The sequence below is a fragment of the Mirounga leonina genome, unplaced genomic scaffold, assembly GCF_011800145.1.
Source record: "Mirounga leonina isolate KUSES-001 unplaced genomic scaffold, KU_Mleo_1.0 Mir_154, whole genome shotgun sequence".
NCBI classification, from domain to species: Eukaryota; Metazoa; Chordata; class Mammalia; order Carnivora; family Phocidae; genus Mirounga; species Mirounga leonina.
Window position 1 is genome coordinate 53,515,179 of NW_023270389.1, and position 19,687 is coordinate 53,534,865.

The 19,687-nt window shown below is 34.7% G+C and overlaps 1 protein-coding gene across 4 annotated transcripts in view; it reads right to left on the bottom strand.

Moving 5' to 3' along the window:
• Positions 1 to 19,687, bottom strand: part of SUCO (SUN domain containing ossification factor) — an 85,682-nt gene that overhangs the window by 11,178 nt on the left and 54,817 nt on the right. For all 4 annotated transcript variants that reach the window (XM_035010791.1, XM_035010789.1, XM_035010790.1 and 1 more), the window contains 7 exons: positions 14,564 to 14,632; positions 13,687 to 13,777; positions 9,993 to 11,156; positions 6,652 to 6,739; positions 3,648 to 3,752; positions 1,901 to 2,055; positions 1,336 to 1,427 (listed from right to left, as the gene is read on the bottom strand). In XM_035010791.1, coding sequence (XP_034866682.1) covers positions 1,336 to 1,427; positions 1,901 to 2,055; positions 3,648 to 3,752; positions 6,652 to 6,739; positions 9,993 to 11,156; positions 13,687 to 13,777; positions 14,564 to 14,632 — 1,764 coding nt within the window. The remainder of the gene's footprint in view (positions 1 to 1,335; positions 1,428 to 1,900; positions 2,056 to 3,647; positions 3,753 to 6,651; positions 6,740 to 9,992; positions 11,157 to 13,686; positions 13,778 to 14,563; positions 14,633 to 19,687) is intronic.

Consider the following 19,687-nt stretch of genomic DNA (forward strand, 5'->3'; position numbering starts at 1 on the left):
TGACATGCAAAAGAATGAAGCTGAACCCTATCCTTACACAATATACAGAAGTTAACTCAAAATGGATTAAAGATCTAAATGTAAGATGTAAAACTATAAAATTCCTATAAGAAAACAGAGGAAACTTCATGACATTGGAGAAATTAACAACAACAAAAAAATTAAATAAAAAATCTTTTAAATTTTAAAAAGGATATTTCTCCAAAGATGATTTACAAATGTCCCCCAAGCACATGAAAGATGCTCAACATCACTATGTCAAAGTCAGAGGTCAAAACAGTGGCTATCCTGGGAGGGGGTGGACAGTGACTAAAAGAGCACAAGGAAGTTGCTGGGATGCTGGAGCATGTTCTCTATCTCAGTCTGGGTGTTGGCCACACAGGTGTGCTCATTTGGTTTATGAAAATTCATCAAGCTTTACATATAACGATTACACTTTTCTTACATGTAACACTTCAATTAAAAATTTCAGTTATAAAAGAAAATCAGCCAAAAGAAGAAAAAAAGAAAGAAAAAAGCAGGAAGGAAGAAGAGATTTACTAGTCCTAAGCAAGCACACATGTAATGGGTTAAATTTGTGAAGCTTTGTGATAACAGTAAACCAGCAATGCTCAGCAATGATTACTTGAATTATTTAATCAATTGGAACATGCTGCTGTTAGTAAATCCTGAAGAAAGAGAAGCTAACAATTATTAAAGAAAGCAATCCTAATTGAAATATACAATTAACTTGGTTATTTTAATACTGCTATAAAGTTAAGTTAGTTAATTAGTAAGCGCTAATTATAAAAAAACTAATACAGAAAAATAGCTACTCGGTACAAATTCATTCATTTAAATTTAAGTATTCACTGAAGTGTTAGATGATGGAATGCTATTATAGACCCTGGCCTATAAAAAAGAGAGAGACTAGATCTTTTTTTTTTTCAGAAAGTGCCTCACAGTCCTAAACTAGAGACAAAAGGGGTCCTACCTGTACAAGAGGAGGAGGCAGATAAGCACAGGATGCTATGGGAGCACATTCAGGTTTTCCAAATCTGTTGAACTTTCTCAAACATCCCTTTCTAAAAAGAAATACTTCTAAACAGGAGCATGTGCAAACAAAGCCACCAATGGCTAATTAAACTAAGCCCTCCTTCCCCACCCTCTGGGCTTTCAGGAATAAAGATAGATATAAAGTGTGAAAATGATAAGGTGGTTTTGGCATAGCACAAACACAAAGGTTACTTATACCCATTATTCTGTTGCAGATGGTTTTGAACACAACACTGACATTCTACTTCTGCCAGAAGCTGGATTCCTGTTTATATATATGTATATTGCATAAAAATCTACCTTCTTTGCCAGTTAACTGTAGAGACTTGGATCTGATGAGTGGGAATGAAGTTCTCCTTTTCAAATTCATATCATCATAGGAAGAGAAACATCTAAAACATGAAGAAAAATCAACATCGGGCACAATGAGTAAACTACATATAATTTACTCTGCAGCTGGGGCTTGATGGAAGCTATTGAGAACTGAACATGCCACAGAATACTAACCTCTAATGTAACACACCAATTATTACTATTACATGTTAAAAAAAAAATTAAGGATCATTCTCTAAAAGGTGCTATATTAAAATACCTATTATCCTCTCCCTTTGAACTCCACATTCAAGCATCCTTCACAACCAAAATATTTCAAGGGTTTATGCACTTCCTATTAATGTTTTCTTTATTCCAGTCTACAGAACCTCCCAGATACAGGACTATCTTGCTAGTTCCAATAATGTTTTAACACTGCAATATTAAGATATCATATGGGGAAAAGAAATTATCTCAGTATTCCCTTATTCAGTCAAATTTCTCAAAAATATAAAAAAACAGTAAAAAATGTGAAATAAAATGCTGATATTACCTTTTAGGGCTTGGATATTGATTACTTTTAGGAAGTTTTGAAATATAATCTCCATCAAATTGAGAAGTGTTTCGACAGCGTTGCATACAAAGCATCAGTCCCAAGACAACACAGAGAACCAAAGATATGACAAGATAGCTTTGTCGATCTGAAACCTGAGAGGAGAAAAGGATTTAATTATTATATATTTTATATATTATAGTAATATTAAATATTACATTATTATATTTTGTTATTATAATTTAAAAATTATATTAGGAAAAATACAGTGGGATATAAAATTCAAAGGACAAATCATTTTAAACATTTTTTCATGTGTTTCAAAACCATAAAATGCAGGGCATGCTCTTAGAAAATGTACTCCTGAGGTAATGTCTTACTCTGTCTTCCTTTCCCCCTCCAAATCTTTGAACATTTTCAAACCTATAGAAAATTTTTAAAAATAGCAATGAACATATTCATGCCTTTCACCTATGTTGACCAATAATTAACATTTTGTCACATTTGCTGTGTTTTCCATCTGTACTATCTCCTACTTAGGGAGAAAAAAAAAATCTTGCTCCTGCCTAGTCTTTGCCATCTTTTAATACTGAACCAGCAATCACCCAGTTATTTAAGCCAAAAACATGGGGGTCATCCTTAGTTCCACATCCCATATATCCAATCTTTCATCAAGGCTTGTCTTTCTCTTAAATATTTCCTGAATTCAACAACTTTGCACTGTTCTCCACTTCTAATACCCTAGTCCAAACCAACATCACCTCACCCAGGTTACTGCGACTGTATCCTAGTTGGTCTCCTCCCCACTTCTGCTTTTGCTGTTCCTTAAGAGGCAATTCTCCACAGAGCGACAAATGGGGAGTTTCTCCAAGTATTATCAATGAGATGACCCCTGTCACTTCTTAATTCTTTCCAATGAGTTGCAATGATTAGAATAAAATTCAAATTCTAAATTGCCTACAAAGGCCTACAAGACCCAGTTGCCATGATATCCTGAAGGTACTTCTTACCTTCCTTCCCCTCATTCTGCTCCAGCCATGCCAACTTTCTTTCTGCCCTCAGATGTATTACACTGTTTCTAATCGTGGGTCCTTTGCCCTAGTGCTGCTAACAGGTTTGTTCTGACCCTAGGCCGCATGTGGCTGCTCTCCTCTTGAGCAGTCAAGTTCTAATGCCACTGCCTCAGATAAGCCTTCCAAAATCACTCTAGCTAAAGGAGCAACTCTTACCACACCACTCCACACACACACATTTCATTTTCTATCCCACTGTCCTTCACATATATTTACTATATTTATTCCCTCACTCCCCCAGAAGAGAGGCTCTGTGCGGCCAGGGACTACTCATTGTTGTATGCCCCAAGGACTGTACAGCTCACACTCACATACAATGGATGCTCAATAAATACTTATTAAATCAATAAAATTTTTTGCTTTGTTAAACAACTCAATAAGCCTTTGTGAACTGAAAATGAAGTATCAGTGGTTTGCAAAAGGCCTAATAGAATTGCTTTATAATCATATTTTAGGTAAGACCTAAACTATGAATGCCTTGTTTTCCAAAAAATTATCATAATTAGTCTATTTCCAAAACTTTAAAATGCCACATTCTGGTATTCTAAACAAGTTCTCTATAAATGACCATTTTGTTTGGTTGAAGTTCTTAGATACCATGTTCTTAACAAGCCTGCCTTTATGACAACCTCTATATATGCAGTGTGTCTTACAATACCAGCAAATAACAATACCTCGTGTTTTAATTCTGCCACTGTTGTTGATAAGTTTGAAACAAGCTGTGTCATATTGGTCAATTGTGCCTGTAGTAACTGGATGGCTTCAGTCTGCCGCTGATCCTATCATAAAGGAAGAAATATTATTTTTGTGTGTGTGAAAGTTTCATCTGTACATTAAATACACTGTAAGTTCCAGTAAAATTACTAAGTTCCTTAAGAAAAAAAAATATTAATAGGAAGCTTCTAATGAATGAATAAAGTGTGACCAGAAATTTAAAAAAAAAAAAACAAAAAATGAATCTGAGACTGTTGAACCCTCCTCTCCTACCCCTCCAAAAAACCATTTTGCCACTTACTGCTACCATTTGGATTACCATCTAATAGACATTAAAAAATTGCTTTTCAAGTTAATATGGGCTCTACAAGTATAAACCAGCATATAGTCAGCTGTATGCAAAACAATCACTTTGTCAAATATGTATTTTTAAACCAAAGCAGTCAGCACAAAAACATGTTGAAAATTTTTGAAAAATGTTTTTGGATATAAAGCAGGCTCATACCAAGGAGCTTTTAAAAGTTCTAGTCTATTGTACACTAGGATGGAACTTAGGATGTCCCATAGTCAAAAACCTGCAACAGTTTATCTAGTCAACGTTGGATATCATCAACGAAAATAAATTAATCGAAAACATCCATCTTTCCAGCTTTAGATTTTTAAAACTTTTATAATCAACAAATATGCCTTTATGTAAAATATCTGCATGCGTATTTTAGGGAATTATGCATCATACTCATGGTCAGGAACCTATATTAATAGGAAGACTGCATTGAAAATTTCAACTTACTACTGAATTTGGGGAGGGGGGAAGAGGGCAGATGTAAAGAAAATCTAACACTCTATGTAGGATCATTATGAAATAGCTATATAACCATTTATCACTTTAGACCTAAGTTTTTCAAATTTAGATTTAAATAAGTTTTAGAGGCACCTGGGTGGCTCAGTCATTAAGCGCCTGCCTTTGGCTGAGCATGATCCCAGGGTCCTGGGATTAAGCCCCACATCGGGCTCCCTGCTCAGCAGGAAGCCTGATTCTCCCTCTCCCTCTGCCTCCAGGCCCCCTGCTTGTGCTCTCTCTCTCAAATAAATAAATAAAAATCTTAAAATAAGTAAGTTTTAAATCTCAACTCTGTGTGTGTGTGTGTGCGCGCGCGCAGTATGGATACATAAAACTGTAACAAAAAGTTTCACTTACATCCCTTACTGCAATACTCTGTGGTACTTTCTATCCTACTTCATCTGTTTCAAATGCTGAACCTGACTCATTAAACTGTTTCTTCTGACTCACATTTGACAAATACTGATAAATTCCAGATAGTTATAATCATTTAAAGAAAAAACTATGAAATTTAATAAGTTAGTCAACACTTCTAAGCAAGGTTTACCTCCAATACTGTTAATAACACACAAATTATTTACAAGTATTTAAATAAGTCTTTGAGATGAGAAAATATAGAGGGGAAATCATTTTAACCATTAAAATTAATGAAGAACTAAATAACTACTGTGCTCATGGGTCAGAAGACAATATTGTTAAGATGTTAATTCTACGAACTGATGTATAAATTCAATAAAATCTAATCAAGATGCAAACAGTTTGTTTTTTGTAGAAATTGACAAGCTGATTCTAAAATCAATATTAGCCAAAACAATTTTGGAAGAGATGAACAAAGTTGGAAGATTCACACTATGTGATTTCAAGAGTTCCTATAAAGCTACAATAATCGCAACAGTCTGGTATCAGCATAAAAATAGATAAACAGAACAAAAGAGAAGCCCTGAAACAGACATATGTAATATATATATAGAGAGAGAGAGAGAGAATTGATTTATATTTGTATTTATCAAAAGTGCAAAGGAAATTCAGGGGGGAAGGGTAGTCTTTTCAACAATGATACCGGAATAAAGGGAAATTTATTCATGTTTCTCTATCCCCCTCCCCACCAAAAAACTTTGAGCCATACTTCAGAACATGTAAAAATTAAAATAGATTATAAATCTAATGTAAAATGAAAACTATAAAACTTTTAGAAGAAAACTGAGGAAAAATTCTTTGTGACTCTGGGTTAGGGAAAGATTTTATAGAGCAAAGAGAAAATAGATAAATAGGCTTTAACAAATTAAAAACTTCTCTTCAAAAGGCACTTTTAAGAGAATGACAAAAGAAATAATGAACTGGGAGAAAATATTTGCAAAGTATATCTCTAATAAAGGACTTGTATTCTGAATACATTTTAAATAACTCTCAAACTTCAATTAAAAAAAAAAAAAAAACTAAAGGAGGAAATCTGTATGGAACCACGACTGGATTGTGTTAGGAACTAGCAATAAGATGCAACTAAACTCTGAAACCTCAGGCCTCCTCACTTCATCTCACCATCCCCTAGTCCCAGAAAAACTTTTAGCAAAGTATAAAATTTCTTCATCATAGTAACACACTGTAAAAACTTTTAATAAACATCTGGATATTGCAATACTGAAACTGTGCAATACTGAAATTGTTTCCTTAAAATCAAGAAGACAGGGTAATGGCCAATATTACCAGTCATACTGCATCACAGGCAAGAGACAGAGGGGGAAAAAAGAAGAAATGAAAAGGTATAAGGATTAAAAAGAAGAAACAGAACTGTACTTATTTGCAATCAATTAGATTATCTGTGTAGAAAACCACAAAAGATTTGAGTTTAACAAAGCTGCTTAAAAAAAAAGCCACTGCCTTTCCACCACATATACACACACAAACTTAGAAATGTAATAGGAATAATGCTCAAGAAAATTTTCTCTAGAGGAGATATAGATGCTAATAGGTAATTTTCCAAACATGACATCATATAGTAGGCTTATCATCACCTATCAGGGGAAAAAAATGAACCAACACTACTTATCCTTCTTACCAGCAAGAGCCTACAAAATTCAAAAGCAATTTATATAAAAAGTAAATAAGGGTTGAAGATGACCAACCTGCTCCTCTGCTATTCTTGAAGTATTCTGAAGTTTTACTATTGTTTTATTGAAAGCCTTTTGCATTTCTTCCATTTGTTTTCGGTACCTATGGAGTAAGAAAGAATTTATTAAATTAGCTTTAATTTCTTATTTCTTAACTTATTACTGGAAACACTTCTGATTGCAATACAGGAGATAAATCTACTTTTTTGAAAATGACCCTTATTGAGGCCTGGAACACTTACAAAGGTAAAATAAAGAGATCCCTTGAGGTATTTGCTACCTTACTACTATGTAAGATTAGTCACATATATGATCAATCAATTTATGACAAAGGAGCTAAGAATATAAAATGGGGAAAGAACAGTCTCTTCAATAAATGGTGTTGGGAAAACTGGACAGCCACATTCAAAGGAATGAGAGTGGATTGCTATCTTACACCATACACCAAAAGTAACTCAAAATGGATTAAAGACTTGAATGTAAGACCTGAAATCATAAAACTCAGAAGAAAACACAGGTGGTAAGCTCCTTGACATTGATCTTGGTGATGGCTTTTTGGACTTGACAACAAAAGCAAAAATAAACGAGTACATATCAAACTAAAAAGCTTCTGTATAGCAAAGGAAACCATCAATGAAAATGAAAAGGCAACTTGCCAAACGGGAGAAAAACTTTGCAAATCATATATCTGATTGGAGTTAATATCCAAAATACATAAAGAACGTATACCTCTGAATAATAAAAAATTAAAGAATCCAATTAAAACAGTGGCAAAGGATCTAAACAGGCCTTCTCCACAGTCATACGATGGCCAACAGGTACATGAAAAGATGCTCAACATCACTAATCATCATGGAAATGCAAATCAAAATCACAATGAGAGATCACATCTGTTAGAATGGTTATTATCAAAAAAGATAAGACATAACACATGTTGGCAAGGATGTAGAGAAAAGGGAACCCTTGCTGGTAGAAACGCAAATTGATGTAGCCACTCTGGAAAACAGTTAGGGAGGTCCTCAAAAATTAAAAATAGAACTACTTTATGATCCAGCAACTCGACTTCTGAGTATTTATCTGAAGAAAATGAAAAACACTAAGTTGAAAAGATGTATGTACCCCGATGTTCACTGCAGCATTATGTACAATAGCCAAGATGGCAACAACCTAAGTGTTCTTCGAATGATAAATGGATATAGTAAATGCAGTATCTGTACACAATGGAATATTATTCAGCCACAAAAAAAGAAGGAAATCTTGCCATTTGCAACAACATGGATGGATGGACTTGAGGACGTTATGCTAAGTGAAATAAGTCAGAGAAAGACAAATACCATACGATCTCACTTATATGTGGAATATAGTAATAATAATGATGACAGTAATACCCTCAAACTCAGAGATAGAGAGAACAAATTGGTGGTTATCAGAGGCAGGGGATGGGAGATGGGAGAAATGGGCAAAGGGGGTCAAAAGGTACAAACTTCCAGTTATAGAATGTATAAGTAATGGGAATGTAATGTATAGCATGGTAACTATAGTTAATAATACTCTATATTTGAAAGTTGCTAGGAGAGTAGATCTTGAAAGTTCTTGTCACAAGGAAAAAATCTTATAATTGTGTGGTAATGAATGTTAACTAGACTTATTGTGGTGATCATTTTACAATATATACAAATATCAAATCATTATGTTGTATATCTGAAATTAATGTCAATTATATCTCAATAAAAAATTAAAAAGAGGGGCGCCTGGGTGGCTCAGTTGGTTAAGCGAATGCCTTCGGCTCAGGTCATGATCCTGGAGTCCCTGGATCGAGTCCCGCATCGGGCTCCCTGCTCGGCAGGGAGTCTGCTTCTCCCTCTGACCCTCCCCCATCTCGTGCTCTCTCTCTCTGTCTCATTCTCTCTCTCAAATAAATAAGTAAAATCTTAAAAAAAAAAAAAAAAAAAAATTAAAAAGAATCAGTAATTTCTGTGGTTCCCTTAGGGGGGCAATTAGGGTAGGGAGAAGCAGGTAGGAGGTACTTTTTTTTTTTTTTTTTTTTAAGATTTTATTTATTTGAGAGGAGAGAGAGCACAAGTGGGGGTGGAGGGGGAAGGACAGAGGGAGAGGGAGAAGCAGACTCCCCACGGAGCAGGGAGCCTGATGTGGGGCTCGATCCCAGAACCCCGAGATCATGACCTAAGCCGAAGGCAGACACTTAACCAACTGAGCCACCCAGGCGCCCCAGGTAGGAGGTATTTAAGTGGGCATGCATGCACATGCACACACAATTTGCCAATAAATTGTGTGGATTAGGAGAAAACTCATTAGGATATAATGATGACCTTAGTGACATCTCAGTAGTAGCATTTTAATTTAAAAGGAGTAGGGAAAGGTGGTGTTTCACACATTCTGGACACTTAGTGCCTAGGTGGTTGCAAAATGTTGGAAAAGCCCTGAGGACACTGGACACTTAAGGAATAAAAAGAGTAAACAGGTATAAAAAAATGGAGAATTGTGCCTGGGGTCCCTAATCACTGCATAAGCACACTGGCACTTATGAACACAATAGCATAAATTATCACAACTACAACTAGGATTCTAGGACTTCTTTGAAAGACTGCAAATGTTGCCTAATCATCCAGTTCAGTCTACTCTAGTCTTCACTGATTTTTTTTTTTTTTTTAAGATTTTATTTATTTATTTGACAGAGAGACACAGCGAGAGAGCGAACACAAGCAGGGGGAGTGGGAGAGGGAGAAGTAGGCTTCCCGCGGAGCAGGGAGCCCGATGCGGGGCTTGATCCCAGGACCCTGGGACCATGACCTGAGCCGAAGGCAGACGCTTAACGACTGAGCCACCCAGGCGCCCCTAGTCTTCACTGATTTAAACTCTTACTTGTTCTTGTCTAATTCCAATAAAAGCTTCAATATCTAATGTTTTTTATAGATATTACATATACAGTGTGTGTGTGTATATATATATGTGTGTGTGTATGTGTGTGTGTATGTGTGTGTGTGTATATATATATATATATATATATATGTTATATAATACTATAATTTTCACATGAGTACTGTGGGAGCCAAACAGTAAAAGTGGCTAAAGTTAAACAAGAGAAGATAGGAAAAACTGATTAAAGATAATTCAAACTTGTGGTCACCCTAATATTTAAAGGTATTACATCACTTAGTACTTCTAAAAAAGAAAATCAATTCTTTAAGTCATTGATCAACATCTAAGTAACACTCTCTCCAGCTAAAATGGTACTGATTACTACTATATCATGAGATAATTAATCCTCTACTCAGAAAACATACCATGCTACTCACGTTGCAAAGGAGAATGTGCTAATTGATAATAAAGCTTACCTTTGGCTAAGCTCCTCCAGATAGCGGCCACTGAGAGACATGTTAACTTCTAAGGCTTTTATACGATTATTAAGTCTCATAAATACTGACTCCTTTTGGTTTGATCCATGTACAAGATTTCCATTAGTGTACCCTAGATCTGTCGAATTTTGCAATTCAGCATAAAAGTCTGTAGCCGTCCTCTGTAGCCCTCTTAAAAGGGCATCTTCCGGAGACTGTTCTTCCTCTCTCACTTCAGGTAATGAAGAAGAATCCGTAACAGGAGTCAAAATTTGCTTTGGTGTGTCAGCTATGTTCATTTTGGCTTCCCCATCTTCACTGTCTGGCATAGTAGCTGTGTTTACAGGTGGCACTATTGTTTCAGATAGCTTTGTGATAATGTGCATGGAGTTTATATCTTCTTTTACAATATTATCCATTACTTCACTAAGTTTATTTGTTTCATAGATCACAGCTGGCTTCTCTATAGGACTAAAACTCTCAGACTTTTTTTCTGTCTCATTATCAAACTCAACAGAATTCTCTTGAGGGATCACTTGAGATGGTGTAGGTCCTGCCTCATATTTACTAGGCTCAGACACTTCTGTTTTAGGTAATGAATGGATTTCTGGAGTAACATCTAAGAGAAGAGACTGAGAAAGAGTTTGAGGATGGCTTGGTTCAAGTTCAATTGCATCTGCACTGTGATTAATCAAATCACCTTGGTGCATACTACTTAAGTCACCTAGAACAATAGTTTCAGTATCCTTTTCCTTTCTCTTACTGTCCAATTCTCCACTCGGATGTTGCAATACTAAAATATCCACTGATTCTGCAGGAAGTGGTAATGGTGGTTGAGCCAACATGAGATGATCTTTTTCTTTACTCACAGCAGTTCTGCTACGTTGCCGATAAAGAGCAACTCTAACTGAACACCATTTATATACGTATTCCGAAAAACTAGAAATACAACAAACTGTGGTCAGTTCACTGCAAAATATTTGTGTCTCTGACTCAAACCAGGGTGATGATTCGTCCTCCTGTTCACCACTACCCAGAAGGGTCACTGTAGATGGACTTGCCTCCTCTTCTTCCTCTTGAACCAGCTGTACAATTGGACTCTCTTTTGGAGTATCGGGTGATGATAGCTCCGTATCATGTATGTGTCCTTCAGTGGTTACAAACCTAGAAATACATATGATAATTACATATCACTTTAATTAGAAATCTAAAGTTAAAATTATGCTAAAAAATCAATGTATCATACATCAAATAAAAGGAAGACTAGAAATATAGAAGAAACTGAAATTTTTTTTGGATGAATTTTTCCCCTTTAAGTCAGTTTTATTATAAAAACAAGTATTATTCAGAAATGGTAACAGAAAGACCATTTATCAAGTGATCAGTCAGATGACTCAAATCACTATTTACTAAATCAAACTTGCTTTTTAAAAATATCTATTTAAGAATTGCTTATATGTGGAGTCTAGGAACTAGAATCTGGGATTCTTAATATATGAATGCACTGTGTATTTGAATATCATACTTTTAAAAGGTAGCTAGATTTCTCAAAGAAAATTTTTCTGTGGATGACTTGAGGAATTCCAGGGTAGCATTACACATACACACACGATTATCTGCATCCCTCCCTCCCCAAAATAGTCTTAACATCATCTGGACTAATTTTCTATTATTTAGAGCCAAATACTTAACAACTCTAATGAAAGTCCTGGCTAATAATAAATAGTGCCCCATCTATAACTTAATACCATCTGTAGGATCTAGAGTATGTATGTAAGGTAGGGGAGTAGGGGGATGGAGCTGGTAGGAATAGGCTGTAAATTATAATGTCTGTGGTTCATTCCAAGATAAAAATAAATTTCCAGGTGCAACCCTTACAGTACAAAAGGTACAAACTGAAAAAATAAAGTCACTTGAATACCAAAAAGAAACATCTTCATATATAGTTTTCCTACTCTGAAAAATTACTAAGAATGCCAGGAAATGTCTTTGAATAAAGACTAATATCATAGTAGCAAAGGTAGGAATAAAATAGTATCTAAAAGCTAGATTTTCATCTTGTTGACAGTAAGTAAATGGACAAAACTAAAACACAATTAGACTACGCTTCTGTAAATAGATGATATATAGATAGATAGTCTCTAATAACATTTCTTACATCTTTATTGCTTACTATCTACAACATAAATTTAGACAGTAAAAAGGAGCAGTGTCTGAAGAAAGGGAGCGAATTTGGTACAAATTAAGTTATATACCATCTATATATACCCTAATCAGAGCTATACTTTAAAAAACTCAAATGTGGGAAAAGAAAATAAGTCATCTTTTCATAGGAACTTTAACAGTGACACCCTATCATGGATTCTTTCATTTTCATTTATCTTCTTCAAAGGATTGCATATAGTAATCAAAAAGAATTTAAAACAAATATAAAGAAACATTAAACTAAAAAGTAAGCAATTATATTAAAAAATCTATTAAAATCAAACTAATAGAGAAAAGTAAAAACTACTATATAAGCCTGATGTGGTATCTTTCAATAAATATATGTCTATATGGAGGAGTGTGTATATATGTGTGTGCGCACATATATAAAGTGAAATCAGTTTCCTTTAGTTTTGAAAAATAAGACATACTATGTGTTGTTAACTGAAGAAGCCTAGTCCTAAAACTGGGACTAGCAGGCACAGCTCCACATAATTAGAAACAACACCAAGAATGTCCCTATCCTAAATAGATTTCTTAGGATCTTCGAGGACTCAATGACATAGAATGCTATATTTTCTCTCTAGTCATCCAATAAACAAATATCTTTAGTCACTTTCCAAATAAACACAGAATACAAGTATGTCACTGTGCCCTTCAAAGCACAAAAATCTCATTTTTTATTTAGTATGGTATTTAGGAATTACAGCTCAAACCATACCCACTGCACATTTCATTACATATTTCCTGTTCAAATATCTCATCCTGTCAAGCAGAGTTCTGAGACAAAAGGCTTTCAACATTTTACAGAGTATATCTAATGAAATACACATAAACTTACAATAACTATACCCAATTATCCAGTCTATGAGCTTATCTCTTATAGATAAGAAGTGGCAAAAAACCTTAATCATCTCTGGTAGAAAAGACTAAAGAAATGAGGATATTTTATGTTAACTACATGACAGACATTCCTGTCCAAAGTGCCCCACTGCAATCCAGGAGAAGACGTCTATCTAATTCAATTTAAGAAAGTGAACACTGTAAGAGTTTGTTTTGAGACAAATACATAATTTAAGAATCACTGCTCTAGGAATATCAGGCACCTTTGTAGCTTTTGAGGCACAGCACAGGTACTTAATCAATGCTTTTAAATTTGAACTGAATAAATGCAAGCTTTTAAAATGTGTCCTCAAACCTATACCTGCAGAATTAGGCCAATTCTTTGCAATAAGAAAAAGATTCAGTATTGTGAATAATAGAAGTAATATATAATATCAAAACAACAAACATCTGGTCTGGAGTGAAGTGCATTCCTGGTACCCAAGAAGCAACTCAAAGATATTTTAAGTGGCTGTGGAATGCTTGCCCTATGATTCAGAGCTTTCTATAGATAATCATTTCACACATAAACCGCAAGTACCTTTCTATGTACTAGTACATTTAGCTCTCCATTTTAACAGAACTCTAATATCACAATATAACTTACTCAGGTGATGGAACAGGAGTTGAAACAGGAGCTAAGTCAGGCATTTTAGGTGCAGCTGTGGCAGTGGCATTCTCAGATATACTTTTATTTCCTATTTTAAGAAAGATACCCATGTTGAGTTTAATTTTAAAAAGCTATGCCATGACGATATTTCACTATAGCAAATAAAGAACTTTAGTTTCTGGGGGAGAAAAAAAGTCAAATAGGTTTGCTACTGCAGACTTTATTTTCTTTCATCAAGGTTCTTTTAGAAAGAAATGATCATACAAAGTCAGAACTACAAATAACTTCTCATATTCTCATATTCTCAACTTCTCAGATAATTAAAGCAAGTCAATGACTATAAATTCTGTGTAATCTTACATGATTAACATGCCTTCTAGACATCTAAAGGAGTTACTAAAGAGAATAAGAAGAAATGTATGGGTCATTTTAAGTTCGCACTTGGAACTAAGTATTTTCTAAGAACAAAAAAAGGCCAGGTGGTTTCTCCTTGCTATTAATACTCTTATTTGGCATTCTGTAGAGGGAAAAAAAAAAAATCACTTTGTAAATTGAGTAGTTATTTGATAAATAAAAGCATGCATGAAGTACTACTAGAAAACTTCAGGAAAGAGATAAGGGATAAAATTATTACTTCTACAGCAGGAAGAGTCAAAAAAGAAATTCATGAATTTTATATAGACAGGATTGTATTATAAGAGAGAACTTGTGAAATTCAAATAAACAATGAATAATAGAAGATTGGTAAGTCCCTTTGATTCATTTATATATTTCTAAATGAAAATTAAGTTCCTTGGCTTATTAATTAATTTTCCTAACTAGAATGACCCCTGGAGTATCAGATATTTAAAAGACCCATAAAATGATTAGGTACCTTCTGTCAGGTCTTCAGTTTTTGCTCCCAGAATATTAGCGGCAATATTCACCATATTTAGAATGGCATCTAAAACAAAATTCAATCAGAAAAAAATACCAATACACCTAAAAATTCTTATATAGCTTAATATCAGATAGCCAAAAAACCATTTATAATGGTCTTTTTGCATTTTTTTTGGACTAATTACCTTTTTGTTCATCTTACTATGTAAGTCCAATATAGGACACAAATTTCAGCCAAAAAGTATAAAACATAAATCTGAATTTTTATGTTCAGAAGGAATTTAAAACTTAATTATACTTTTTTGGTTAGCCTTCCCCAAACCTTTTGCTAAAACACTATCTTCAGCATATTACAAAATTCAAGTAAAATTCAACATATAGCCTCTACTGGGGCAGGGAAAAATACGTGACAACCAAAATTAGTATTTTACAGAAAAGCTTGTTTTTCTTTAAAAGTTTCTACCATTTAAAACAAAAACAAAAAAGTCTGAAGAAGTAGTTTTTCCTAAACAGGTGATTTTTATAGATATAAACAAAATGGGAAGATTATTATCCAAAGGAGTGCAGGAAAATTTTATTTTCAACTATGAACATATATCTTAGGAGAGCAGGAAAATTTTATTTTCAACTATGAACATATCTTAGGAGAGCAGGAAAATTTTATTTTCAACTATGAACATATTTATTGATAATATGGTTAAATCCCAACTTGATACTGCACAGAATCAAATTTCTTTGGTAACTTTTAATGATGTTTAATGGATAACACATGACACAAAATCTTTTGTGAATTGGGTGGGTATGGGCATGGGCAGGTCATAAAAGTCATAAAAGTCATAAAACTCTCAGTGCTGTAGGTAAAGCAATCTGCATACCTGCAAATTCTGCCTCTTTCTAAAGAGGTTACTTGGATGATGAGTAAAGTGGTACAAACTTTAACATCTGAATAAATAGCCAAAGGCACATGAGTATCACAAAATACCTGACTCCATAAAAAGCTGGTGCTGAGAATAGGTGGCTTCCTTCTATGATGTAATTTTAAGGGAAATTAATTTCCATCCCCAATCTAATCTCTAACATTCCACTAGAAGTTAACTCACCAGTTATCAGGTATTTCTCCTATTAAAATATTAATATCTGGCAAGGGCTACATATTAAGTCTCATCAGTTATTTCTGTCTTGTTTTCCTTTCCCAAGAGATCCATAGGGTTTTCATCACACTTTCAGTGAAAATCATAGATGTGAAAAGTAGGAAAGGCTCTAAGGGAGGAAAAGCTAACACCCTATTCAGAAAATTGAGAGGAAGCCAAGCACTGTCACCTGGAGCTGATCCTGTAGATACATGTTTTATAGTAGGAGAAAATACTAAGAAATTTTAAACAGTTTAAAATGATAACTGGTAGTCATAAATTTCGATATTTACAAAGTACAGGAATGGTACTTTGTTCCAATCACTGGTACAACACACAAAAGCTTTGCACTTGCTTTGTAAATGTCTAGGACTACAGGTCAACCTTGCCCCTCCTTTGACCAGACAAACTGGTAAACAAAGAAGCAGCGTTGATTCTTAGGCTAAAGCATGAGATAAAAACAAGAATGGAAACACATATTTCCACACAAACCAAAATAAAGTAGCAATGGAAACTCTTTTATTTCCACATAAATCCACTTTTAATGTCAATCAATACTGCAATAGTATCTGACCTGCCAGCTGAAGTTCAGTCAAAATGGACTGCTTCATAGAATCCAAATTATGGAATCAAATCGATAGTCTGAAGTTCTTGTGCTTCAAAGGGCAATCTGACCTCAGATAACAAATTTTTTGGCATTTAAATTTTGGGGTATTTATTGTTAAAGAATTCAAGAACAGAACACATCTACAGATCTGTGTAAAGAGAGCAGCTTTAGAGTATTACTTTTTAACCTAAACATAATAAAAAAGATTTACACCATCCTTCATTTAAAAATACTATTTATCATCATTTCAGAAGGCTACTTGGTAACAAAAGCAAAATTTGGCAAATGTCTACATTATCAGTCCATCTAAAAATTAATTTTGCTTCTGTTCACAGAACACTGCCAAATGTAGTCTTATTTTGTCTTTTGAGAGAAAGCAACTTTGTGTATATTCTATTCTGACCATTCCCAATTTGCATCCAAACACATGATAGTTTGACACAATCATAATGTGGCCACTAAAAGACCTTCTGAATAGGCTAAGGTAATAATTTGGAATATAGTACCAAACTAGACATTTGTCCTTAATTTCTCCCAGATTAGCCAACTCCTTTATCTTTGAGCTGGGCACTATTCATCCAATCTCATTCTTTTAGGAATGAAATTCTCCCCAGGGACCATCAACATGTTATACTCAGTCTCCAGCCACTAAGGCTCCTTTTGATATGGAAAACAAACTACCTATGCTACAACATAACAAGACAAACCAACAGAACTATTTTCTACCACTTGTATTTAGATACCTCTGCTGCATACCCACCCTCATTCTCACTTCTCCTTCTAGATCTATAAAATATATACATTCATAAAAAATACTTTGATGTAAGAGAACACAAAAACTGTATTTTGTCTTAAACATATACACAGAAACCTGGCCTTTAAGCGATTCTAACAAAATGCAAACCATATTTAGAAGTAAAGGCAGACTTGTAAGAAAATCCAAGTAGAGACTGGTCTGGAAAATCCACATGACAAAGTACAAGGAAAGCAGAATGATATTAAGAATTTTTTGTGTAAGTAAAATATTTAAATGTTCTGGTTAAAGAATGTAAATAAAAGAATCAAGCAGAAGAGCTGCCGTAACTGGCATGAATACAAAGTCAAGAATGCTGCTTTCCCCAACATCGTAGTTTCCCCCTTTTTGGTAGTTAAGAAAATTATATAATGTCAAGAATGTCCAAACATTCAGTATGTATGCTCTTTGACAACCAAGTTCCAACAGAATCAATGTACTCTGGTGACATATATTTCCTGTAACTACTAACTGCTCAATACCAAAAGGAAAAGGGAGTTTCTATTAATATTAAAGTTACAGGGAAAAAAAGGGTGGGGGCCGCCTGGGTGGCTCAGTCAATTCAGTGTCCGACTCTTGATTTTGGCTCACGGTTGTGAGATTGAGCCCTATGTTAGGCTCTGTGCTGGGCATGGAGTCTGCTTAAGATTCTCCCTCTCCCTCTGCCTCTGCCCCGGCTTAAAAAAAAAAAAAAAAAAAGATTAAAGCCATAGAATTCTTTTTTTTTTTTTTAAAGATTTTATTTATTTATTTGACACACAGAGAGAGAGAAAGAGAGAAGAGCAGGGGGAGCAGCAGAGGGAGAGGGAGAAACAGGCTCTCCGCAGAGCAGAGAGCCTGATGCAGGACTCGATCCCAGGACCCTGGGATCGTGACCTGAGCCGAAGGCAGACGCTAAACCAACTGAGCCACCCCAAGCCACGGAATTCTGTTTTGGTGCCACTATCTAAATTTAAAAAGTAAATCAGGTTCAAAATTGGTCAATTTCAAGCTAATTCATAAAGTGTGATGATGATAGTAAAATTCAGATATTTCAGTGCCAGAGACTAGCTCTTTGGCCTGATTCCACTCTGTTATTTACTCCTTAAATATTATACCACCTTAGAGGTGGGAGCAAAGTCAGGCTCAGAAACAGTCCCAGACTCTTCAAAAGGACAGGTATAGAACACAGCTGTGTTAGGTCATGTCTATAATCTTTATGACACCCAAAGTCTTATCACTGCCAGCTACTATGGCCTCTCTTTTTTCCTGAAACTTCAAGAGATGGAGATCTTTTTAAACCCTACTATATTTAGGCTTAGCTGACATCTTCCCACCCTCCCTCCCTCTCACTAGACAAATTTTGTCAACACTAGAACACTGAAAGGTAAATAGAGAGATCCATAAAAAGAAAAATAAATGATATGTTACCAAAAAACACATCTTTGAGGAAAAAGATCCCAAAAGTGGGATATAAAGAAGATTCTTTATCTAATTAATACAAATAATACCTTGGTCACAGAAGTGATTACAAACAGGGAAATGCCCTCCACTGTGATATAAACTAGGTTTTGTCTAGGAGTTAATACCGTAAGAATACAGAAAAAGAAACCAAGAATATTAACAGGATTTTCCTTTGCCTACAACTATGGTAAGGCATACACTTCCCTAAGGTGCCCCTTCCTCTCCAGCAACTATCAGAAGCTAGAGATCTTTCAGTCTGGGGCTATTTTCTGACTCCATAAAATAACAATGCTTCCACACAGCTAACTAATACAACATCATTGAGCTATGATGATTATTACATAGCACAGAATTTTTAATACATATTTAAGGACATGAACAATAATATTAATATCCAGAGAGATAACACAGCATCATGTTTTCACTCCTAAAAAACTATATCCCATAGCAGTGAATGAAGAACCTATTTTTAATACTATTATCAACTAGATAGCTAAGAATCCTACTTAAAAGTAGTCACTAATATATAGTCAGTTGACTAACAATAGAGTGAAACAAAATATATTGAGCTAATATGCAACGAAGTTACATATTATATAAAGGGTTCCTCTTCTACAGGTACTTTTAGCATTCTTCCCCCTATGCCTTAAAAAGCCCACTGAATACATTATATGTTAAAAAAAGAAAAGGAAGAAGATAGTAGGAAGGGTAAAATGAAGGGGGGAAATCGGAGGGGGAGATGAACCATGAGACACTCTGGACTCTGAGAAACAAACTGAGGGTTCTAGAGGCAGGGGGTGGGGTGGGGGGATGGGTTAGCCTGGTGATGGGTATTAAAGAGGGTACATATTGAATGGAGCACCGGGTGTTATACGCAAACAATGAACCATGGAACACTACATCAAAAACTAATGATGTAATGTATGGTGATTAACATAACATAATAAAATTAAAAAAAAAAACAGCCCACTGAAGACTAGTTTTCTATGGAGAGGAAAAGGGGAAGAAGGGAACAGAAAAAATAAAAGATGAAAAAAACCAGAGGTAACTCCTAGCTCCATATACTGTAGCTATACAAAATATCTACCTAAGTATATATACTACTGACTGATTAACTTAAAAAGGTATAAAGACAATGTACACCAT